We start from the raw sequence: 25394 nt of genomic DNA, 5'->3' as shown, positions 1-25394 counted from the left end.
GCCTGGCAGTTGAAATTTCCTTAATTTTGAGGAAAGTATTTATTACCCATTTATTATTACTAATATTTTGAGTTAGCTATAGTTTAAGTGGTGTTAAACTTTAAAATATAAATCACTATTTACCTTTATCATAATGAATTTGGTTTGTGGTGGGCTAGCTGGTTAACTCCATACAGACTACTGACACATTTGCCTCAACAATATTTTTCAGTAAATGGATTTTACCACTAATGTTAAGGCGCAGAGATGAGCTATTTATCCCCTTAGCATTAAAGTAATTTTGCTTGAAAAATAACATTGTATTTTTATCACAGAATTATTTTTCCACTAATTAATTAGAACGGGCAAGCAGGTTGGCCATCAACTATTTTGCCCCAAGCTGGTCATTGTTTAACATAAGGACAGTTACCTGCAACTTTTATGTCCTAACACACCAGTGTTGTGATCAGTTCTGAGATGTCACAACTAATTTGTTACTACATTAGTTAAAAAGCTGAAATCTCACTTCTTAAAATATCCTCACTGGAGGATAGTTTTCCATTGCTTTCACATAAAGAGTGGAAGGGTGGGGAGAGGAGAGAGAGAAATGTGAGAGACACATATCAATTGAATGCCTCCCGCACACGCCCCAACTGGGGCTGGGATCAAACCTGCAACACAGGTATGTGCAATCTCACTTTCTAAAAATGCTGTAGAATGGAATCAAGGTTACGTATCTGTGGTGTTACTTTTCATTTTTCATTTCCATGTAACTTCTGATAAAGGGATGGTAGTTATATATAATATGCTAAAGAAGTGCCCTTAACCCCAGGTGACCCAAGACAGTCATCTATCCCATGTGTCAGGGGGGAAAAAAATAGGTAAAAATTGCTGATCTAAACAGGAAAAGTCTGAGCTATACTGTAGCAAAGGGTATGGGCAGGAAAGAAGGGCTGCTGATGAAACTTGGCACAAAGAGGAGGGAAACAAAATTGTAGAATCATTCCCAGGTGTGACGATTGGGTAACTTGGGGCACATTTTAGTGGGACAGGGAATTCAGAAAGAAAAGGGAATTAAGGTGAAATACACTGAGTTCAACTTGTTGAGTAAGTCAAATCTCATACCCAGTGACATTCACAGGAAAGGTCAATCAACGAACTGGCTCTATCACCCTAAAGCCCAGGAATGGAAGGACAGATAGGAGCTTTGTCACAGGCAGCAATCAAATCCACCAGGGCAGGTGTGTAAGGTGAGAAGAAAAGGGGACAAAATGACATAATGTAAGGGAAGAGCCACTGCTTTCTGTTGTGGTATAAGGACTTCTCCAATGAAAACACTGGGCGAGAATAAGAAACCCTTTTAATTTGACGAGAGCTCTTTGGAGTCCCCTTTAATGCTCTCAATACCTGTCACTCGTGCAGGCAAATTTACTCATAGAAATCTAGAGTATGTCCGTGACTCCTCACACTGAGTTTCCGTCTGGATAGGGTACGCCCATCATACCACAGAGTAGGGCCACTCCAGGCCGTGATAGGTTGGCGCTGCTGCAAACCAAACAGATACCTTCCAATACATTCAACACCCCAAAATTCCGAGATATCAAGGCACCAGCCACACAACAGGCTGAAGCCCTGGCTGTCCCTTTCATCAATTTTTTAGTAGAATTTCTTTCTGACAAATTTAGTTTATGAATATATCTTATAAATTATGTTAATAAATGGGAAACAGGATGGGATAGAACTGCATCTGAATTCTCCTGCCTCCTAACAGCGGGAGTTTTGTCAAGTAACAATCTGAGATTCACTTTCTTCAACTATAGAGAGAGATAAAAGTTCTGATTAACACTGTAGATACACACACACATTTCTTTTCTTGTACCAGACACTCTTAAAATGATAGTAAAGGAACTGTTTTAAGTTATAAATACAAAGAGAGGAAGAGAGTAGATATTAGCAGATAAGAGATTTCAGAAAAGATTTAGAGGGCAAAGGCAGACAGAGTCACAGTAATGACCAGAAAAAACTTCCACCCTTGTGTCTACAACAGGGAACTCTGACGATAAGGCAAACAATCCACCTGCAGACAACCTGAAAAAGCGCAGATCTGACGATACTAGAAGTAAAGAGTGTGGTTGAAAACCTCCAAATGAACGTGAGCCTCAGGGGTCTTCCCCCATCCCAAGCAGTTAAATGATCCTCCCTACCTTCCACCACCTCTCTCTCCCAACCAAATATATATAGAGAACATCCCTGAAGATACAGAGACTTTTGGGCAGGCTGGATTTGAGCTATCAAAGGTCATCTGTATGGAAATGTCTGAAATGCTGACAATCAAGTCTAGAGCTCAAGAGGGATGTCGGTAGAGATTTAAGATCATAAAGATGAAGCAATGAGATTGAAAGCATTACTTTAGAAGATTGACATTGAGGAGGGCTGAGGCTTACAGAAACATCTGCATGAATAGTAATTTAGCCAGAAGAGAATCAGTGAAGGAAATGGAAAGAAACGGCCAGAGGCAGGAGGAGTTGAAACCAGAAAGTACAGTATCATGGAAGCGAAGATAAAAAAAGAAAATTTCAGAAAAGGAGACAAGACTTAGAAAATCAAGTGTCCCTGCTGATTAAATGAAATAAGAATTAAGAAAAGGCCACTGAATATGGTTAGCAAGAAGTCACCAGTTTCCTGGAATGACCTTCACTCATTTAATAACTTACTTGTTGAGTATATATAACATGTGTGCCTGGCACAGTACTAGGCTTCCCATGTCTGAGGGAACTAGGGGAGAGGGAGTAGTCCGATTAGGAAGCATTAAGAATTAAATAGTGATTAAGACAGACTTTCATAAAAGAAACTTTTGGGTAAAAGGTATGAATAAAGTGAAACAATAGACTGAAAAAAACACACCCAAAAAACCAGAGCAACAAAATGAAAACACAACTGTTTTAAAAATTTTATGAATTGAGAGAAACAGAAACCAGTGAAGATGGAGGGATGGATGCAGTCAAGGCAAGGCCCAAAAGAAGGCAGGAAGTAAGAGCGAATACCACTGGTAGGAGTCTTTAGGGAGCTTAGCCTTGGAAGGGAGAAAGGCATGAATATTCCTCTGCCGTAGGTAGAAGGGAGCAGAGCATTATAACCTGTCCCGCTCTTATGAATAACCGTAGACACGAATGCGGCAAGAGTCTAAGGTTGCAAGAGAAGATTGTAGACCCCACAGAGAAATAAATGTAGAATGTGAACTACCTGGAAGTTTTGCCAGCTAGATATAAAAAACCTGATTAATATAAAAAATATTCATATTACAGTGGAATAGTAGATGCAAGTGTAAGAAATAGCCCCAATGTTAGCAAAACAGCAAAATTTGTACAGTCTTGCACTGCTTAACAGTGTTTTGGTCAATAATGGACTGTATATGCGACAGTGGTGCCACAGATCATAATAGAGCTGAAAATGCCTGTCGCCTAGTGACACTGCTGCCCTGCTAACGCTGTAGTGCAGCATGTTACTCACGTTTGTGGGGACACTGCTGTTAAGAAACCTATTGTGCTGCAGTCATATAAAAGTATAGCACATACAATTATGTACAGTACATAATACTTAAAAATGATAATGACTACATACTGGTTTATGTATTTACTATACTTTTTATTGTTGTTTTAGAGTGTATTCTTTCTTCTTATTTAAAAAAAAGGTTGCTGTAAAAGAGTATGTCATAGCCCTGGCCGAGTAGCTCAGTTGCTTAAAGCATTGTCCTGATATGCCAAGGTTACACGTTCGAGCCCCTGTCAGGGCACATACAAGAAACAGCCAATAATGCATAAATAAGTGGAACAAAAAACCGATCTCTCTCTCTCCCCCCCCCCCCTCTCTCTCGTGAAAATCAATAAATAAAAATTAAAAAAAAAAAGGAGTATGTTGTGTCATGCCAGTAGCAGCCTCATCTGGTGTTTATATCTCCTGACTGCGTCATCTTGGCTTATGCTTATTTAATCTTATGTTTTGTATAGTAACATGCTGTAAAGGTTTGTAGCCTAGGAGCAATAGGCCATGCCACACAGCCTAGGTGTATAGTTGGCTGAACCATCTAGGTCTGTGTAAGTGCACTCTGTGATGTTCACACCACGACAAAGTTGCCTAAATGACGCATTTCTCACAATGTACCTGTCATTAAGCAGCACATGACTATATAGCATATAAGTGATATTTTAAGAACTAAGAATATAACGATGTCAGAAGATGATATAAAGCTTCTGGTCTCTAGCTGCTTGAAAAATACAATTAATTTCTGCAGCTTAAGCTTATAACCAATCTTCAGTATCTTGATTTGGTATCTCAAAGTCAAAACCTCACAAAAAGAAATGTGTAAGAATATTTATTACACATAAGTCTGTTATGTTTCAGACTCAAGGAAAAACGTACACTTTTTTTCTTATCACAGAAGCATTACCACAGAACTCAGGTTAACAAGATGGAAGTATGGCAAGAAACATGTCATTACAGTGGAGTACTACATCTCAGAAAACATTCGATAGAAAGACAACAAATGCATGTTTTATGACACTTGTTAAATGTCAAAACAAATTAAGGGACAGTATGGATAGACCTGGAGAAAATTATGCTAAGCGAAATAAGCCAGAGAAAGATAAATATCGCATGATCTCACTTACATATGGAATCTAAACACAATAATCTGATGAACAAAATAGATTCAGTGACAAAGAAGCATGGAACAGACTGACGAATCTCAGAGGGAAGGTGGGGGTGGGTGGGTGGGGAGAGATTAAAGAATTTATATGCATATATACATAATCCATGGACACAGACAATAGTGTGGTGGAGGCCTAGGGAGAGGAGTGGGTGCAGGGTGGAAGGGGTCAATGAAGAAAAAAGAAGACCTCTGTAATATTTTGAGTAAAAAAACACACCACACAACAAAAAAATTAAGACTATTTAAAATAAGATCATAAATATCGTTGCTAACATTTTTTACCCCAAAGTATGGGGCTGACTATTGGTATTATTAAAATACATATTTTTGATGCCTGGCAGTAACAGGTCCCTGAAGAAATTCTAACAGTAGTTTCTGGAAGATAAAAAACCAGTTACATGGGCCAAAATGCTCAGGCTACCACAGTGAGAGTTCCATGGTGCCTGTTCTATTATGGGCTAACTAGGCTGCCAGTGTATAAGGAACCTCATAGGCCGCAAATTATAGAGAGAAACAGTCTCATCACTGTGAATCATATTTACCTGGGGGCCCAGTTCTCAAACTGAAATCATCCTGGGCACTCAAAGCAAGATATTAAGAATGGATAGACAAGACAGTAATCACGAAGGCCCAGCCACTATATCTGCCTGCCATATATATTTACTGACTCCACAAACATGTGGCTTTTTGGATGAAATCTCTGCAGGTGGAAAGAAGCACCATTGGACATTCAAGTCTGAAGGCCAAGTTTGGAGACTGAAGGTTTTTACAGTGAGATTAGAGCTGAGTAGTACACTATCAGTTACAGGTTGAGGAGAGAAAGAAGCCAAGACCAAGAGGGAAGAACAGGACAAGAACAGGAAGGTTTGGCGAAGGTCAGGGTGGGGATGGAAGCCATGAGGGATTAAGAGATAGAATGGCAAGAGTTGGCAGTCAAAGAAACTCGAAGTCTGAGATCTCGCCAGTAACACTTCCTGTGAAGCAATTCAAGGGCAAGGTCATATGCAGAGCATTAGAAGTGAGAATCTTGAAGTACCACAAATCAAGACATGTAAAATGGAAGGAGAAAGCTACCATCTGTGCAGTGATAGACCTGCAGGCTGGCTAACAAGTGGCTGCAAAAGAGGAGGTGGGAGATGGTATGAAAACTGGGAGTAGGCCCAGCTGGCATGGCTCAGTGGTTGAGCGTTGACCTATGAACCAGGAGGTCATGGTTCGATTCCTGGTCAGGGCATGTGCTGGGTTGTGGGCTTGTTCCCCAGTAGGGGGGTGCAGGAGGGAGCTGATCAATGATTCTCTCATCATTGATATTTCTCTCTCTTTCCCCTCTGCCTTCCTCTCTCTCTAAAATCAATAAAAAACAATTTTAAAAGAACCAAAAAAATTCCCCCAAATCAAAAAAACCCCCAACAAAAACAAACAAACCTGGGAGCAGGATTTTGCAGCCAAATTCACAAAGGAATGAAGAAAGATAAGAGAATCAAGGTAATCCTAATTTTTTCTTTCAGTAAAGTTTTAAAAAAAACCAGATACTGATTTTCTTTCAAAAACTATTTATATTGCCCTGGCCAGGTGGCTCAAAAGGTTGCCGGTTCAATCCCCAGTCAGGGTGCACATGAGAGGCAACCGACCAATGTTTCTCTCTTTCTCTCTCTTCCTCTCTAAAAATCAAAATAAATAAATATATATATACACACACACACATATATATATTGCTTACAACGATGGGGAAAGCAGTACTAAAGAATGAAAACAGCTTTATCTTGGCCATATTTAATGCATTTGAACCTTACATAGTGTTTAAAAGCGCCCCACGTCAGTAATGAATTCAGATGACTTCCTGGTCCTACTGACCAAGATAAGTTACCCTGAAATATCTGGAAAGTACACACTATGCTTGACTGTCACAAATCAGGTTTAAGGAAAGTAACTGGGACCAAACTCTACAAATGTGGGAGAGCTACCAAAATGTGATCACATACCTGGCTTCATATCACCAAACAACGCAAACACCTCATTTATAGAAAATTCTCATGGGTAAAAAGAAATGTTACAAGGTTTAGTGATTTTCAAGGTTTTTAAACCACACTTGTCAATAACTATCTAGGTAGGCGTATTATAGCTTATACACTTTAGAAGGGAAGCCAGTTCATATGTGAGCTAACCAAATATATCACATACTAGTGACATGTGAGAACATGTTATTAACTTCTACCCTTAAAAGCACTATTACTTCTCAGCAGCATTTGAGAAAACACAACATAAATCAAAGACCTTCCTACAGAAAGAGGCTCTGGAGGTCATATGATCCAATTTACAGGTTAGAAAACTAAGGCACAAAGAAGTTAACCGCCTCAGCTGAAGGCCACATAGCTGGTTAGTGGCCAAGCGGGGATAAGAACCCCACACTCTTTCAACTCCCTCGGTGCCCTCTCCCCCAATATCCACCCCACCCTAAGATGCAAATGTTTGGTAGAGCTTGGCTGGATTTCCGCATAAGGTGCTCTTTTTAGAACGTAAAATGAGATGAAAGAATCTAAAAAATAAGAATGAGCAGAAATTAAGAAAAATATTTGCTTGATATAAAATATTAATTTAACACTATACCTTTACTGCTTCTGATGAAAGTACATTTTCCTTTTTCTGACTTGTACTCATGGGCTCATTTTCAACACTGAAAGATAAAAACCATAGTTTCTTTTGAAATTAAAAGATAATTACTAAAATCAGACAGCTTTTGTGTTTAAAGCAAACATTGAAAGGTCCTTTATCTGCAATGCTCAAAAGATTCATATACAACGGTTATACTAAGAATATACTGATTAGAATCTTTACACTTGAAAAAAACATTAAAAAATGCTCATCCAGAAAAGGTGAAGGGATAAAGATGTACACATTGCCAATTATAAAAAGTCACGGGAATACAGTCAACAACATTGTAGTAACTATGTATGGTGTCAGACTTTATTGGGGGATCACTTCGTAAGTTAGAGAAATGTCTAACCAATATCTTGTACACTTGAAAATAATATATTAAATGCCAACTGCAATTGCAAAAAATTTTTAAATGCTCATCCAGGCTTCAGAAATTTTTGTGAGTCCATTATGTGTTATCTTTTCTTACGCTGATAACCAGCATCACAGTAATGGGCAACAATATACAACTATCACAATCTTGGAAAGTACTAGCACTCTTTGGTTTTATTTATATTAAGGTTATCTAGCCCCAAATGTGTCCCAGATGGCACCCTAAGAATCTGATTTTCCAGATAGTCAATTTTAATTGTCTTGTTTGGAATACTTTCACAGATGCCCTTTCAGATGGCATAATAAACTACTGTGCCTATTAGGCACATAGGCATTTTAGGTCTAAACATTTATATCTCTAAGTTTATATATTATCTTGTTTTCATATTTCCATAACCCGAGAGAAATTAAGTAACACCACTCTCAAGAGTACCATGACTGTCCTGATATGCTGGGAACTGTTTGGCCTTGAGGAATAAGAACAAGTAGGTCAGAGGCTTTGTAAAACTTGGTCTAGCCCAGCCGGGCGTGGCTCAGCGGCTGAGCGCCCATCCAGGATCCAGGCGATGGGGGTTCGATTCCCGGTCAGGGCACGTGCCCAGGTTGCGGGCTTGATCCCCGTTTTGGGGCGTGCAGGAGGCAGCCGATCAATGACTTTCTCATCATGGATGTTTCTCTCTCTCTCTCCCCCTCTCCTTTCCTTTCTCTGAAATCAATAAAAGTATATTTAAAAAACAAAACAAAAAACGTGGTCTAGTAGGAAACCTGATACACAAAGTAATAATAGTTTGGTGCAAGTTAAAACTGCTGAGTGAACAAAATGCTACGGAGCACAGAAGAATCAAGGAACAGCTGCCTGCTCAGTAAAGTGCCCAGAGAGGAGGTACAAAGGCAGGGGGTGATACATAATATAGCATTTTTGGGAAATCATATTTTGTTTGTTTTTAATATAAAACTGGAGCACAGGGACTTGTGACAGGCTAGAGATGAGACTGAGACCGAGGTTAGTGGATGCCAGATTATGAAGAACCTGCCTGGCCTGTGACAGAATTTGATCTTTGTCCTACTAGCACTCAGGCAGGGGACAAGCACACAGCTTCAGAGGGGGGTGACAGAATGCGGAAAAACATGCAGAATCACGGGGCCTGGTGGTAGAGGGAATGGAAAGAAGGAGGTGGCAACAGCTCAGATCAGATAAAGGCCACACAAAGCAGATGGGGTGGAAAGGCAGGACACAATTGATGCTACTTAGACTTTCCATCCATAAAATCCAGTTCAATTATGCAGAGTCAGGGAAAAAATGGTAATGATCAAAAAAACAAAGAAAGATAGAAAGATCATGAACACCTGGAAAATACAATGGATTATACTTCATTAAGTCTCATTCTCTATGCAGGGAACAGATGGACTAATAAGATACAGCCCTGCTCTTAAACCTTTTAAACGTGAGAAAAGCAAGCATGTAAACACGATAAATATATGAACTGTGTGTTTAAACACAAGGAAATCCTACAGGAAAAAGCAGAGACCAAAGTAGAAAATAAAATAATATTGTACAATACAGAATTGTAAGCTATATGCGTATCTATAAAATAAGAATGTCTCAAATAGTTCTTTTAAAGTAAGTGGATTCTTATCTTTTTTCCCTATTTTATTAGCCTTATCTTTTGCCACGGTTGTTTATAATTCAGTTTTTTTTTTTTTAAGGTATCTTTACTGATTTCAGGGAGAGAGAGGGAGGGCGAGAGAGAGAGAGATATGAAAGAGTAGTCATCAAGTGATGAGAGAGTCACTGATCGGCTGCCTCCTGCACACCCCTCACTGGGGATCAAGCCCGCAACCTGGGCATGTGCCCTGACTGGGAACTGAACCGTGATCTCCTGGATCCTAGGTCGATGTTCAACTGCTGAGCCAAGCCTGGCCAGGCCAGCTTTTTTAAAAAAACTAAATGTCAACTGATACTGGTCTACTTAAGCTCAAATAAAAAAGAGATTGGCAAAATACATGCAAAAACAGCATGTTTTAAGAATTCGGGGCATAATTAAGAATAATGCTGACCTTGATATTATAAGTGTATTATCTAACTATGATTGATTTTGAATGACATACCTAATATCTATTTACACATACAACAAGTGCTTAATTTCACTCTCCTAGTTCCTGCTTCCAGATTCCTGAAATTCTGCTCATCTAGCGTATTTACAGGACTTTTTATAAACTTACCACCTTAGTGAGATTGTAAATGAAATGGTAAAAGTTTCCAATACAAATGCTCTGCAGAAAAGGCAGCTCTGGGACCATAGATGAAGAGAGAACTCAGTCTTCTCAAGTAGCTGTAATTACTTCCATGCTGAGCACACACACCAGTACCAGAAAAAGACTGTTGTAGGTTAGCACATAAGTAACTGTACTGAGCCAACAGTTGAAGAATTTAAAGCCGAAATCACCAAAAGAAGTTAATACCTGACACTTCATAAAACTTTCTGAAACTTACATTGTGTTTAAGTTTTGTGAATCTTACTGCTAAACCAAAATTTCAGAATGTGTGGAGCTGTAAAGCAAACAACACATTTGAAAACTCTGGTTTCGCTGTAAAATCACTGTCAATTAGAGCTTTCTTTTCTTTTCCAGATTACACGAGTCCCTTCTAATTCGCCCCTCAGCATGTTTCGGATCGCTCTGCTTCAACCCCACTCTTCCTGTAAATCTGCTCATGACACGGTGCTATTCAAAAGTTCCTTCAGCAAATCTCTATCAGTTGATGAACAAAGTGAAGTCCTTAGCATAGAGATAGTTACTCCTGCCGTGGCTCACAGAAGCCCTTCCCACTCTTAGAATATATCAAGTCACATGCCAGGAAGCCCCTTCCTTCTGCCAGTAGCAACCTGCCCCACCCTGTCCAGCTCTTAACCCTACACAATTCACAATTTAGTTCTACTTCACTTCTGTACTCCCACTACCCTCATACATACGTTTCTGCTCTGACACAATGGCTGGTTGTCCATTTTTCTAACTAGAATTTGAACCCGTTAAGTTCAGAAACGATGCTGTTCACATCTCCATCTCAGAGCCTAGCCTTGTCCTGGCATTGTGAAGGCACTCAACTATCACTTATTTAAAAAAAATAAATAAATAAAATGGTATTGAAGAGGTACTCCATTTGTGCCTTGCTTACCTTAATGAGAAAACACTGTTCCATTGGGATACACAGTACTCTTTTTCTTAATTAAATGTGTGTGTTCTCAACAGGAATAACGTACTTTTCAGTTGAATTAAAAATAAAACACCAGCCCGGCTGGCATGGCTCAGTGGTTGAGCATCGACCCATGAACCAGGAGAACGAGGTTCGATTCCTGGTCAGGGCACATACCCGGTTGCAGGCTCGATCCCCAGTCGGGGGGTGTGCAGGAGGCAGCTGATCAATGATTTTCATCATTGATGTTTCTCCCTCTCCCTCGAATTCTCTGAAATCAATAAAAACATACTTAAAAAAAACACCAAAAAATTAGAATAGAGTAGATAAAGATACTTAAAACAATGCATACTTAATGTCTGCTTGTTAAGAAAATAAGTAACAGAAGAGACTCTAAAGGTTTGGAGTGGTACTCTCAGACTTAAAAATTCGAGGGAAAGAGAAACATATTCAAATCCCAATAATCTCAAAGCATATGAAAGATGACAAGGCATGCCTATTGTTCTCACAATTTAACCCCCTCTGGGGCCTGGGAATATTTCAATAGCAGTATTTTTAGAAAGCAGACATTTTGCTCCACAGCAGGGGGTGAGGGGCAGGACTCGTAACCACACGTAGGCACAAAAAAGTCTATCTTGGGTTTTTAAATAGCTCCATCTTACTTAGCTAACAGAACTTTGGAAGTTAATCTTTTAAAATAACCCAGATAAATATTAAGGTCAAAGTAACACAAAGGCTCCTCATTTTTGAAGCAACCTCATTTAGAACAGAGCTGAAAACCAGGAATCCAACGTACAGCCATTAAGTATCTACCTACTTTATGCCTGACTTAAAATAAACAAACCTCTGGGCCATGAAAAAAGGGGCACATTAGCATTTAGAGTTCAAATAATTTGCATAGAGGAGAGCCCCTATCCTGTCACTTAAGATAGCTTATACTATTCATTTTTATTAAATTCTAACAAGATTCCCAAACCCATAGCAGAGCAGCAGCAGAAAATGGCACTCACTCATTCACTCACTCACCAGGTATGTGCTGCATACTTTTCAGGCGCCAGGCAATGTTCTTGGTGCTAAGGGTGGAGCAGTGAACATACCAGACAAAACCTGTGCCCTCACTCCTTCAGAACCCCTATTTGGGTGCCCCACAGCCACCTGGGCAATTGTTTTTATAAAACAGATTTCTAGGCCCGACTGTCAAGGATGCCAGGAATCTACATTTTCAACCGACTCCCCTTCTCTGGGTTGCTCTGATACAGGTGGCCCTCTGACCACATTTCTGAGAAACAATGGTCCGAGAGCCTTTCTATACTCAGCTAAAACCAACTGGGAGTTGTATAGGGAAGCGAAGGATCTGATCAGAAGGCTCTCCACTAATATCTGAATGTGTTGATGCTTAAAGGGTAGACACCAATTATTTAGAAAACTCACTCCTATGAAACAGTACCCATTTTCCAACACCAACTACTCGTCCCAGCAAAGAGCAACTGCCCTGATGAGCACACTGAGCATCGCAAGTGCAGTGTGGGACCAACAAGAAAAATCCCATCTTTCAGTGCACAACACAGACTGAAGCTCAGGGGTGCTGCTGGGCCTCTCCCACAGTCAGTTCCTCATGTGGTAAGAATGTAACTTCCGGGATGGTCAACAGAGACACACAGGAACCGTGCCTAGACTGCGCTCAATGCCGGGTGGGGGCAACGAGGGAGAGTGAAGCTCTTCTTCTCTTCCCTCTCCTGGAACAGCTGCTGGGACTGCCTCTTACTCTGCCTTTTTCTCTCTCATATTATTACTGTGGCTGCGTCAGAAAAATCTGGAAATGTTAAAGGGCTGAATACAGCTTCTGTAACTGTCTTCCGGAGGTCTGCCTACTTCTCTAGGGACAAGGGAGTCTATGATTCCTGGCCATTTCCAGAAAGGAGGCAATCTCTGGTGCTGCTGACATCACTGGCAGTAATTGTGAGAAGCTCCAAACACAAGGTCACTTAGTAGAAGGTAGTCCTGATTTGGGAAGGCCCTGACACCTGAACAGTCCCCCCAGTCCACTGTCCACAGGGACTGCCCACCACTCCTAGTGGCCTCTGCTGCAAATCTCCCTTCCCTCCTTCCTCTGCATCCCACTCAGCTGCCTGAGATTACCTTCTCACTCTAGACTTTCCCTTCTGCTGCAGAGGTATGGTCTGCAGTAGAGGAACTGGCAGTACTGCTGAAGACAGGCAAAGAGTCAGGGCGAACCTCTCCATCACATCTCCTCCTCCACTGACATAAAACTGCTGGTTCCAGAGGCCGGGCAGGGTCCATGAAGTGGCATATCCCTCTAGGGCACCTTCACCAGGCTTCCCTTCCTGGCATGTTGCTCCTCAACTCAGAGCTCACTCGACACAACTCCTGTGATGAAACCCAGAACCTGTCCTTCCCCTGAAATGCGATCAATTCCTACTTCAGCCCTCCAGGTGACTTTACTTTGAAGGGCCAAATGAAAAAATAATATGGAAGAAGACGGGGTCTTTTACCTACTCACTCCCTTCCCTACTAGTAGTAAATGCTTTGCAAAAACTCAAAACAGACATGTGTCTGTTTTAGGGACAGTCCTTAGGACAGCCCCGTAGGAGCACGCATCTTTCTGGATCTGATTTTTCAAAGACATAAATTGAACGGGTCAGACAAGCTCTCTGCCAAATCTAAAATCCCATATGACCTTCAATCATAGGGTAAGTAGAAAAGAAACAGGAAGACTAACCTTGAGGCTTTGTGGTTAGAGACTATGACCAAGAAACCAACTCAGAATCAATATCAATACTAGGGCATTATAACAAAGAGGCAGACATTTTCTTCTGTCCCTTAAAGTTACTGAGGCTACCCCTGGGCCTATCCTCTATTACCTTAGAATCTACCCTCTCAGCCTTCAATTAGGCCTTTAAATACCATATGGACTCTATCTATCCTCACACCCTCCCAAAGGGTCTGCTCATGCCTTGAGGTCCAACTATACCACTTTAGGGATTTTTTTCTCAGAAGCACAGCTTTACACAATAGCCTAGCATTCTCCTTGCCCAATGACATACTACAGGTACATCCCGGATGCAAAGGAGTTTTCTGCACTGGCCTGAGCCCCATTCACCATCTCCAACCCTGCTTCTACGTGGATAAAGACAGAGTTCCACACTGATGATTTACAAATAGCCATCTGGAAAATTGTCCATTCATAAATGGTGACAGCCAGTGGTAGAGGAGTATGTCTATTTTTTTAAATGACCATTAACAGAATATAAAACAGGTGGTTATAGCACTATTTCTGCGCTTCAAATTAAAAGGTAACTAAAAGCTGCAATCAAACAGCATGTATTTTAGCTCAAACATCTGGCCCTGGAATTTCAGAACTCTTTGGAGGAAAATCCAGAGAAGGGAGGAAAGGTAATAGACCTGATTATGAAGCTCTGCTGCTTTGCAATCTTACACTCTTCTGATAGCCCTTTCACCATAATGTCCGTTGCCCTCCTGTAATTTATGTGTCCTCCTTGAAGCTAATTTACTTCCTGTCCCCCAGCTCACACCCCCAAAACAAGACCCACAATTACAGTTCAATCACAGGCTACAGAGTGAGAACTGCGGTAAGTGTGATGGGTACCTGAGCTGTCTACCTATAGGTGGCATTAGTAACTGCTCTATTCTCCCAAAGTTCTCTACCTCATACCCTTTAGATTCCGAACACTGGTGACCCACCTCACAAGAATCAATACCTTGAATCTCTTTCTGTGATGTAAGTTCAAACAGTATTCCAGCTGCCTTCTAAAATGGGCCCCTTGTCCGGTTGGCGTGGCTCAGCGGTTGAGCACTGACCTACGATCCAGGAGATCGAGGTTCAATTCCCGGTCAGGGCACATGCCTGGACTGGGGGTTTGATCCCCAGTGGGGGGCGTGCAGGAGGCAGCCTATCAATGACTCTCTCATCATTGGTGTTTCTCTCTCTCTCTCTCCCTCTCCCTCTCTGAAATCAATAAAGATATATTTAAAAAAAATAAAATAAGTAAATTAAATAAAATGGGACCCTCATTCATATCCCATTCAACAAACTTTCCTGAGGGAGGGACACTACAGATGAAAGGACAAGAGAGACTGTGCCTTCCCAGAGTTCCCAGAGCCTGACCAAGGCTGACCCCACCTCCAACCTTCAGTTCAAATCCTTTCTTCTCTGTGAATTCTTCCAGACACTGATAAAGCAACAATCTATGTGAGAATGTGCACGCACGTGAGCACCTTCCCCCCCCAAGTGAAACTTTCAAAAAGTAAATACCAGCCCTGGCCTGTGTGGCTCAGTCGTTGGAGTGCCATCCTGTGCACCAAGAGGTCACGGGTTTGATTCCCAGTCAGGGCACATGCCTAGGTTACGGGTTCAATCCCTGGTTGGGGAACATACGGGAGGCAACCAATCAATGTATCTCTTGAATTGATGTCTGTCTCCCTCCTTCCCTCCCTAAATCAGTAATAATAATAAAAAGTAAATACCATCTCCTGTCCTTACCACAGCCTACTTCACCTGGCCCCTGGCTCCCTTCCTCATGTAAACATCCACCCTCCCTTCCATTCTGTTGTCTCTGCCCATTCTTGCATCTGTGCTAACATGATCCTGCCCCAGGACCTTGGAACTGGCTGTTTCTTCTGCCTGGTTCTTTCCTCATATTTGTTCAGGCCCTTGCTCAAACACCATCCAGGTCTTTGCTCAGATGTTACTCAATAGAGGGATCTTCTTCGACCATCTTATCTACTACACATTACTCCAGACACACTATTTCCATCATGTCCCATCCCCTCACCCTGCTTTATTTTACTTCAAAGCACATTACATATTAATTTATATGACTTATTTTCTGCCCTTAGAATACAAACCCTATGTAAGCAGAGACACACTTAACTATTAGAATTAGATTCTGAAAAGTGAGGATGCATCTCAGATTTTTTAAAGGATTCAATTACTACAATTTTTATAATTTGTATGAAAATATTTTATATATATATATATATACACACACACACTATTGTAGAAAATTTACAGCATCATTCTTAAATGAAAAAAATTCTAGTTTCAAATCCTGAAGCGACCTTTCACTCCGTAAAAATATGTATACATGTAAACACGCACATAGGAAATGATCTAGAAGAACAGTATTTGTCTATGAGTGGGTAGGATTACCAGTTGTGCTTTTTTTCTTTTTTGATTTTCTTATAATTTCATATCTGTTTTACAAAAGCATATATTACTATAAAAAGACAAAAAATTCAAAGTATTATAGTTGATTTTAAAAAAGCAAATAAAAACAAATTTGTGGGAAAATGCAAGCAATAAATTTAGACCAGACAAATACAAAATACTAACAGAAATATATAATGGCAACTTCTTTTTATCATAATATATATGACACTGCCAGATAAAATCTGTACCTGCCTGCCTAGAATAGAAAAATCAAAAGCGTCACAGTACATTCTCAGCTTTGACCAATATAGCACAGTGCCACCCTCCAGCCAGGGTCCGCTCCCTGGTGCTTTGACAACCAAGACAATAAAAGACTGAGAATTTACATCTCACCTAACCTGTTCCCAGTAATCAAAATGCAAAATTTTCAAATATTTCATTACTTGTTCTAAGAAGTCTGGCAGTTATAAAAAATTATGATCTCCTACTAAGGTAGTGTCTGTGTTTTGTATAAATTTTAATACAAAGAGTAAAGCAGCAATTTCTAACACACATTTGGTAGAAATTCCATGAAACTAGCATTTGTGAGAGCACTCAAATACTGTTTTCATGTAATTTCTGGCACTCCATTTGTGCTACTGGTCACAAAAAACATATAAAAGACACTCTCCTTGCCCTGGCCGGTGTGGCTCAGCAGTTAGAGTGACGACCAGGGCACTGAAGGGTCGAGGGTTTAATTTCCGAGTCAAGAGCACATACCTGGGTTGCAGGCTTGATCCCCGCCTCTGGTCAGGGTGCCTGCCGGAGGCAACCAATTGATGTCTCTCTCTCATCGATGTTTCTCTCTCTCTCCCCACCCCCTTCCACTCTTACACTCTCTCTAAAAACCAATGGAAAACATATCCTCAGGTGAAGATTAACAACAACAAAAAGACACCCTCCTTTAAAAGCATGCTGCAACAATGAAACCAAAACTGTATTTTACATAAATCTAAACTTTTGACTTAATCCTGAAATTATAACAATTATTTTGGCTAGATGAGTAAAGGGAAGTGAGAAGAGGTGTAAAATAGCTAAGTCTTCATCTACCATAACCAGAAGTCAATATAAACTGTCTGAAGTTTATAAATCAAGAAAGAATAGTAAAGAACTATTGCCCAGCCAGGCATGGCTCAGTGGTTAAGCATCGACCTAGGATCTAGGAGATCCGGGTTTGATTCCCGGTCAGGGCACATGCCTGTGTTGCGGGCTGCAGCTGATCAATGACTCTCTCATCATTGATGTTTCTATCGCTCTCTCTCCCTCTCCCTTCCTCTGAAATCAATGAAGATATATTTAAAAAAAAAAAAAAAAAGAATTATTAAGACATATGTACAGCAATACAAGAAACAGCTTTAATGAGATTAAACAGCTTCTTGTAAGAATAGACTCTCAAGAATAGACCCATGCCTGTTAAATGTGCCACAGCTCCTGCGTGTCACCTTGGAAAGTATTTTAAGAGGGGAAGAAAGATTTGTGAGATGTTGGCCTCCCACAAATCTGAATGAGTGCTTTGGGCCAAAGACCACGCTGCATTGTGGTCACTGCCGGATTTCCAGGGACTAGCAGAGTGCCTGGTACAAGTGGCACTAAATGAATTCTTGGTAAACACTGGTGAGGTTTTCAACCAAATGACCAAAATGAAAAGATTACATAGAAGTAGTAGCCAATGCATTTTCATACTTGACTTTTCTAGTAAAACAAAAGTATTCCTGATCTATAAGGCATATTTCTTTATTTTGTACCCTATGGAGTTTTGGTTGGGATGCTAAAGCTGGAGGAGACCTTAGAAATGAGGGCCACCTCCCTTGCTTTATAACCAAGGAGTCTGAGAGGGCTGATGACCTGCCCACAGCCACACTGCTACTCAAAGCAGATGAAAAGTGATCTCACAAAAAGGAGTGGAGTTGATATTTTTGAGGCTGTCAACTCCACCCAGTTTCATATTATAGACTTATTATAAACCTCACTCATACTTGTAGAAAGTATCAAAATGTCAAATCATTCTGCATTATAAATATTACTTCCACATGTATTTATAGCCTTACTTGTAACTTTTCTCACTTGAATAAATTAATGGAGTTCATTCTTTCTTTGGAGAATTTTTGCCAACTCAGGAACACAAATTCTCCACCCCCCTTTTATACACAAATATTCACTAGGTCTTAAACCATTTTTTTTCTCACATAGGTCATTCATATAATTTTTTAAGTATAAAAAGGTATAAAATAAAGTCTCCCTTATCTTCCTCATTCCTTCACTCATTCTTCCATCTCCTCTAAATAGTTAATACAACACTAGTAACAGACATTTTTCATACTTTTCTTACATACAAATGGGAGCATATTATACACAATGGTTTGCATCTTGCCTTTTTAAAAACTTCAATGTATCTTGGAGATATTTCCTAATCAGTACATAAAAAGGTTTCTCAGACTTTTTGACAGCTGTGTAATAATATTCCATCACATGGATGTACCAGTTAATCCACTACTGATGGAACTTGACTATTTTTCACCTTTTGATTATTAAAACAACACTGCAATGGCTAAACTTGCATAGGGAACTTTGGGCCTGTGCGAATTGTGTATGTCTGACGGAATTCCTACAGGGGAATTGCTGAGTCAGAGTACATGAATGTGTAGTATTGACAGAACTTATCAAATTTCTCCCCAAAGTGGTATATCAATTTCCACTCCTGCCAGTGGTATATGAGCATCCCCACATCAAACTCTTTGTGCTCATCAAATAGGTGAAATATGGTATCTTGCTATAGTTTCAATTTGTACCTCTACTGAAGGAGACTGACCCTTTCTGTGTTTAAATATAAATTTATAGATTGTATAAATATGTACATTTCGTTTTCCTTTCTCTCAGTTGCCAGGACTATACATCCAGGCAGATGTCCAGCTGCATGCTATTGTTTTTCATTTTCATTCAAAACCATTTTCTAAGGCCAGCCTTTTTTTATGGGTCTTCCCAAGTTCAGCAGAGGAGGCTGTCACATAATGCTGTAGGCTATGAATTCAGGAAGGAGACTATGACTTCTGACTCTATCACAGGTGCTGTGAGACTTTTGATTAGCTATTGGACTTCTCCAAGATTTAAATTATGTATCTGTAAAATGGAGTAAAGATACTTCTCTCGTAAGGCTGCTGTGAGGATTAAGTGAACATATATACAGGAATGGGCAAAAGTAGGTTTCCAGTTGTTTCTATAGAAAATAATACAATAAATAAATAATAATACAAAAACAAACTCGTGATTCACATACTCACAACTGTAAATCTACTTTTGCTAACCCCTGTATTTAAAGCCCCAAGCATAGAGCTGGGGTCTGATTAGGGCTGAAATAAAGAGTGGTTTAGCTTTTGTCATCACTAATCTGGTCAGAAAAAAACCCCACCTGACTAAAGCAACACTTGTTTCACTGCTTAGGGATACTTCCAATTAAATATGCCCAGGGGTTAGACACTGAGGGATAGTCCTGCTGGAACTGTACCTGGCCATCCACTACTGCCAACTAAATAAATATTGAGTTATTTCTGGTTGCAAAACTTCAATCTGTTTCTCTATCAACATCCAGCTATCTTGTGTAAGGATCTCCACTCCCTTGGAATGCTGATTCCTGAAAGGATGTGCTTTCCCGCCTCCATCTATATGACTTGCTGAGCCTGCAGAGTCCAGGAGGAGCAGGAGGGATGGAGGGAAAGCTTCCACTCACCTGCTGGCACAGTTACTATCACATCACCCCCGGAACTGGCTTGGCAAAGGATGCAAATGAAACCATGCTCAGAGAAAAGTTAATAATGTGAGAAGGCATTTTGAAAGCCCAATTAGAGTTCTCATACAATATTTGACAGTCATGAAACAGTAAGTGTGTTCTGAACCAAACAAGTCACCCTCCCCGCCACCCCCCCAAAACATGCTTGGCTTATAATGAGCTCATCTTGAGAAAAGACATGCACATATTTATCTCCATTAACTATGACCTCTTTGAGGACAGTTCTGGTCAGTCATTCCTCTTTGTGTCCCCACTGCTTAGCACCATACTTGACACATAGCAACCACTCAAATTAATGGACCAAAAAGACTCAAAATAAATATGACTTCTTTAACTTTCATTTCATGCTGATCTTCTTTGCAGGAGACAGCTCAGATCATTTTCCTGAGTTTAACTTTACATCAATACAGCTGTGGTGTTTTCTTGCCACCACAGCTGTATTAGCATTTCTGCATATCTGGGCTTCAGTGTAATTCATCAGAATTCTAGTTAGGAAATATTTTATCTTGAGGGAATATTATTTTTCTCTTACTTTACAAAATTTGCTATTACCTTTTTAAATGAAGAAACCCCCCCCTCCCCCAATGTTATCATTGTTTCAATTCAGTTAGAAGTTCTGATTACATAAATTTATTGCAGGCCAATCTGAGGCACATGGGCAACTCTAACACATTTAGTGAACAATTGAGTTAGTTTTCAAGGAATGCCATCAGCGAGAAACAGAATCCTCAAATTAGCCATCTGGCATAAAACCTCCTAAACCCAAAAGAAAGATATTTCACCTGAAAAAAACAAACAAAACACTACAGTTTCAACACTCTAAAACAGTCTATGTTTCTACTCTGCTGCCAAGAGTAGGTTCTGTGCTTTCCATTAACCTGGGAGCTCAAGCTTCCCAGAAAAAACACACCACTAAGGACTTCTAGAATTTTCTAGTCACCTTTAATTACCACAGGCATAAACTGTGGTCCTTCAACACCACACAGGTATCTCCTATTTAACTAAACTAGTTACTGATTATCTTCTATAATGCTTTCAAATAGATGAAAACAGAGTTACCATGAAAATGCAGAGAACAAAGCTCCCTTTCCTCATATACCTGAAGCTGTGGTCGACACTGGTTGGTACTTGAACTTGAGGGCCAACAGATCTCACGCATCGGGGGCACTACTGACCATTTTTATGAGAGTATCTCCTACATAACAAGCCATTAGCCTCCTGGCTTCACCCATTTAACACCCCCAGCTATGGTGACAAGCAAAAATTCTCTGAACTTTAAATTGAGAGGCAAACACTGTATGGAGACACTTTAAGATCCTCCAGGTTTCTAAATGCTCAAGGATGGGGTGTGTACTACCCCTGGCTGAAAACCACTAATAAGTGCTTTAATGCTCCATCATCAAAGAGATTCACTCTTCACCTGACCTAGGTAAAGGAGACACCAGGATAAATATCACACAGCCCCTGTCTTTGAGTCTAGTGATGCTCTTACCTTCTATCAACAGCACTATATTGGTACGCTTAAAGGAACAGCCCAAAGGAATATATCTGAAATGGGCTACATTGTCACCCACCCTTGAGCAAGGCAAAGACAGGTCCAAGTGGCTTAGATATTACTGTGTTTTGAATGCGCTCAGAAGGGTGGTGGGCAGGATGGTGTGAGAAGAAACCAGAGCCCTGGAGTCCTTTAGAGAAACCTAAGTTCCAGCCACACGCCTGAGCCTTACTCCTCTCAGAATCTGGGGTAAATCACTCTGTTAGAGACCTTTACAATCCAGCTTCAACCTAACTTTCTTACCGCCTCTTTCACTCTGTCCACTAACGTATACAGCCCCCTATAGATTGTAACCACCTGCATGTCCTTGCTCAGCCTAGACCACCTGTTCCCAGTTTATCTTTATCTTCCTGGCCAAATTATCTACCTATAGAAACACCACTAATGCCTTGAAGGTTCCATTAAAAACACCTCCACCATGAAGCCCTCCATGTTCTCCCCTATCACTTCTAATGAGTCTGTTCCTTGTGTGCCATAAACTAGGCTAAACATTACAGCAGTGATTCTCAAACTGGGAGCCACAGAACTCAAATTTCTCAAGTTTCCTATGTAAAACTTCAATTGCAGTTTTCATAGTTATACTGGGGTGGGCAAAAGTAGGTTTATAGTCGTATGCGAAACTGAGCATTCATGCTTGTATTACTATTTATTAATTATTGTATTATTTTCCACATTAACTGTAAACCTACTTTTACAACCTCCGTATAATCTAAAATAAATGAATATAAGCACTTTCTGGATCTGGTCAACCACCCAAGACATAAGTGCTGACAAGCAACTGGACTGCCCACACCTGAATCTGCATATAAAACAGTGTCCATGCCAACAGGCTTCTTTAATTGCTGAAGGTTAATGAGATTATACCAGCAGCAAGCTCAATACATAAATGATGTGTTCACACCACGTGAAGTGCAAGTAACTTACAGCACACCCTAGAAGCTTTGCATCCCTACCCCGCCAAGCACTGCACTTCTGCTGAATGGGCGGGCCCCTCTGCATCTAAAATCACCCGCACAGAAGGTAAACCTGGCTCCCATTAAGACTAAAAGTTTTTACTGCCTCTTAACGGAAACAGCCAAAATACCCTTTCAGTTTGAAATAAGATCACAGTGACAAATCCCAATTCTGTTTCCAATCTTGTTAACACCAGGGTGTTGTGTTACTGGGACATTTGGTACCTCTAAGCATTTCCATTTGTTTCATTAAACTTTCAATAAAGGCTTTGTTTGTGTTTAGATCCTTGAAAAGAAAGATTTAAGTTCATTTAAAAGGTAAAACGCCCACACAAAGGATTATCTGCTATCCCCGCAACATCTGGCAAACTCTAAAAGATGAAGACAAAATTAGTGTTCGTATCAGCAACAATGAAAATTTTCATTGTCAAAGGCCACAGTCTGAGCCTTTCTGGAGCTAATGAGAATAGAGAAGTGGTAAGGAGACCAGAGACTCTTTGGTAGAGCGGTTAGCTCCAGGGACGAGATTAGACTGGAGAAGTGCCCCAAAGCCAAAATTGGGCAGAAAGGCAGGGAGGCCGGGTTTCAGGCCAATTCTGACATGAACCTGAAATCGGCCTGCCTATCCCTTCCTAACAGGACTCAGGTTTCCCAAGTCCACTTGGGATTCCTTTTACACGCGGCTTCCACATTCCCCAAGATTGTTAGTGGGGTCACAGCCACGGCAGGCACCACAGGCCGGCTGCCCGAACTCGCAGATCTGACATTCTGGCCGAGCCTGGTCAGGCTTCAAAACTATTTTTAACTACTGTGTAACTTTGAATTTTAAGTTCTCCATGAACAGTCAGGGTAACAGGAGCTGAAACTTCCCAGGAGAAATCTACGAATGGAGCAGGCGCTTTCTTGGAAAGATGTGGAATTTTATCAACAGCTGGTCATAAGGTAAATGTTCCACCAGAAGGGGAACTGGAACCCAGAACCGACCAGAATCGAGTCACCAAACCGCTGGAATGGAAGCAGCTCAGTCCCAGCTACAGTTCTGTCTCCTCTGAAGCCCTCGAGGGAAGTCTTTAAAACCCGAAGTAAACACAGCTTTCTGGGCCCGTCCTTCTCATCACAGGGCTTAGTCACACACTCTCCCAGCGCAGCCTGGGGAGGGAGAAGTGCAAGCCCCTCTTCTCACCGACCCTTGAAACGCGAGGCTGTGTGCGCCTCAGGGCAGGGCAGGGGCTCGCCCGCGGGTAGTTTGTTTTTCCAGGGAGGCGCGTCAAAACCACCGCAACCCCCAAAACAAACGCGCGCGCACACACGCGACGACTTTATGGCGGGTGGAGAAAGGAGAAAAGCCAACTGAGGAGGGACCCGGCTTCATTCCCGAAGCCCCGGCGGCTGGAGGCCGGCCTCTGGAATCGGGGGAAGGGACACGTTTCCGAAGAGAGACGGGAAGGAAAGGCGGGCGGCAGCGTTGAAAAAGCCCAGGCAGTGGAAACTCAAACGAGCGGCGTTTTTATATTTTGATGGGAGTCTTGGGAACTCAGTTATCATACTTTTTTTTTTTTTTTAAATCGTTTTTTGAGAAAACTGAAATAAGCCGGCCAAGTAAGAGCTGCGGGGTGGCGCCCCGAGGCGTCCCCTCGCCTGCCCCGCACGGGCGGCGCTCGGGTCGCGCGCTCCCCGCCCGGCGACCGCTCGGCCGCCTCACAACCGCTCCCGTCCCCGCCGGCGCGACGCGGCTGCCCCGAGCCGGCGACCGGGGAGCGGGAGCCGAACCCCGGGGGTGGGGGCGGGAGGAGAGCGGGCTGCGCCCGGCCGCCAGCCACCAACTTCACAAGCCCAGGAGCGAGGAGAGGTGCGGCCCGGGGGCCGGGAGAGGAGGAAACTTCAGCAGCGGAGAAAGGAGAACAGAAAGCGGCGAGCCCCGGGCAGCCCGGCGAGGGCCCCGACGTCCCCGAGACTCCCACCTGGCAGCGCCCCGGCCCGGAGCGGGCGGGCGGCTCGTCCCCGGCCTCTCCTCCTCTTCCTCTTCCTTGTCCCGGGAAGGGCTTCGGGGAGCGAAAAACCGGGAGAAGCTGTGCCAGGGGGCGCCGCCCCTCCTCCGGCCGCCGGACATCTCCCCGGCGCGCCTGCCGGTCCCGGGCCGTCCGCGGGGAATGGGCGAGGCGGCGTCGTGCGCCCGGAGCCCGGCCTGGCGCCGCGGGACCCGGCGAGGGCTACACCGACTCGGCGCCGACCGCCGGCGTCGCTCGGTCCATCCCGGGCGGGAGAGGTGCGGGCGCTGCGAGGTCCCGGCGCGCGGCGGCTCCTCGCCCTGCGCCGCGGCTCCGCCCCCCGCCCCGCCGGCCAGCCCCGGGGAGGAGCCAGGGCCGCGGCCCCGCCCGGCCCCGCCCCCGCCGCCGTCCCGCCGCCGTCCGCCGGGAGACCCGGCCCGGCACGTGCCCCCCGCGACGCCGGCCTCCCGGCTTCCGGCCCAGCTGAGTTTCGGCTGCAGCCTGTTCGGCTTCGCGCGCAGTTCCGACTTTGTTACTGATTTGTTTTCTGTGCCCCAGTCACTGCACGGAATTTTCAGACTTTTGAAAGAGGTTTATGAACTGAAGTTTGTGAAAGCTCCTGGTAACTGCAGCACCAGAGTGACCCGGGCGGCTCTGCAGCTAAAACAGCCCCTCCGGGCCTGCAGATGCCGCGAGCCCGGGGCCGAGCCTCCGGAAAGGAGGTGCCGTCGTCGGGGTCCGCCGGCACCCGCTGCTCAGCCGGCTGTGCGCGGGGAGAAAGTTCCTCACCCAGACGCGCTTTGAATTTCTCACCGCGTTGCGCACTGCCACCACCACGCCAACCCTCTTGCAATAACACGACCTGAAACAAGTGATTCAAACCTGTAAGTGCTGGAACAATACAGTAGTATGGATTTTTTTTTTTTTAGGTTTTATTAAAATTTTTATGAGTACCAAAAACTGTACCTAATTAATAT

General features: G+C 42.5%; 1 protein-coding gene across 3 annotated transcripts in view; it reads right to left on the bottom strand.

Moving 5' to 3' along the window:
* CRYBG3 (crystallin beta-gamma domain containing 3) overlaps window positions 1–24539 on the bottom strand; it is a 100781-nt gene extending 76242 nt beyond the window's left edge. For all 3 annotated transcript variants that reach the window (XR_015714664.1, XM_087818113.1, XM_087818114.1), the window contains exons 1-2: window positions 24391–24539; window positions 7295–7361 (exon numbers count right to left, since the gene is read on the bottom strand). Coding sequence is in view for 2 of the 3 variants with exons in the window: in XM_087818113.1 (XP_087674239.1) it covers window positions 7295–7361; window positions 24391–24539 (216 nt within the window). In the remaining variant the exon portion in view is untranslated. The remainder of the gene's footprint in view (window positions 1–7294; window positions 7362–24390) is intronic.
* Between the last annotated feature and the right edge of the window lie 855 nt (window positions 24540–25394).

The sequence above is a fragment of the Miniopterus natalensis genome, chromosome 6 (genome assembly GCF_054644295.1).
Source record: "Miniopterus natalensis isolate mMinNat1 chromosome 6, mMinNat1.hap1, whole genome shotgun sequence".
In the NCBI taxonomy this organism is placed as follows: domain Eukaryota; kingdom Metazoa; phylum Chordata; class Mammalia; order Chiroptera; family Miniopteridae; genus Miniopterus; species Miniopterus natalensis.
The sequence above is the reverse complement of the archived record's forward strand: the minus strand, read 5'-3'. Positions and strand labels throughout refer to the sequence as shown.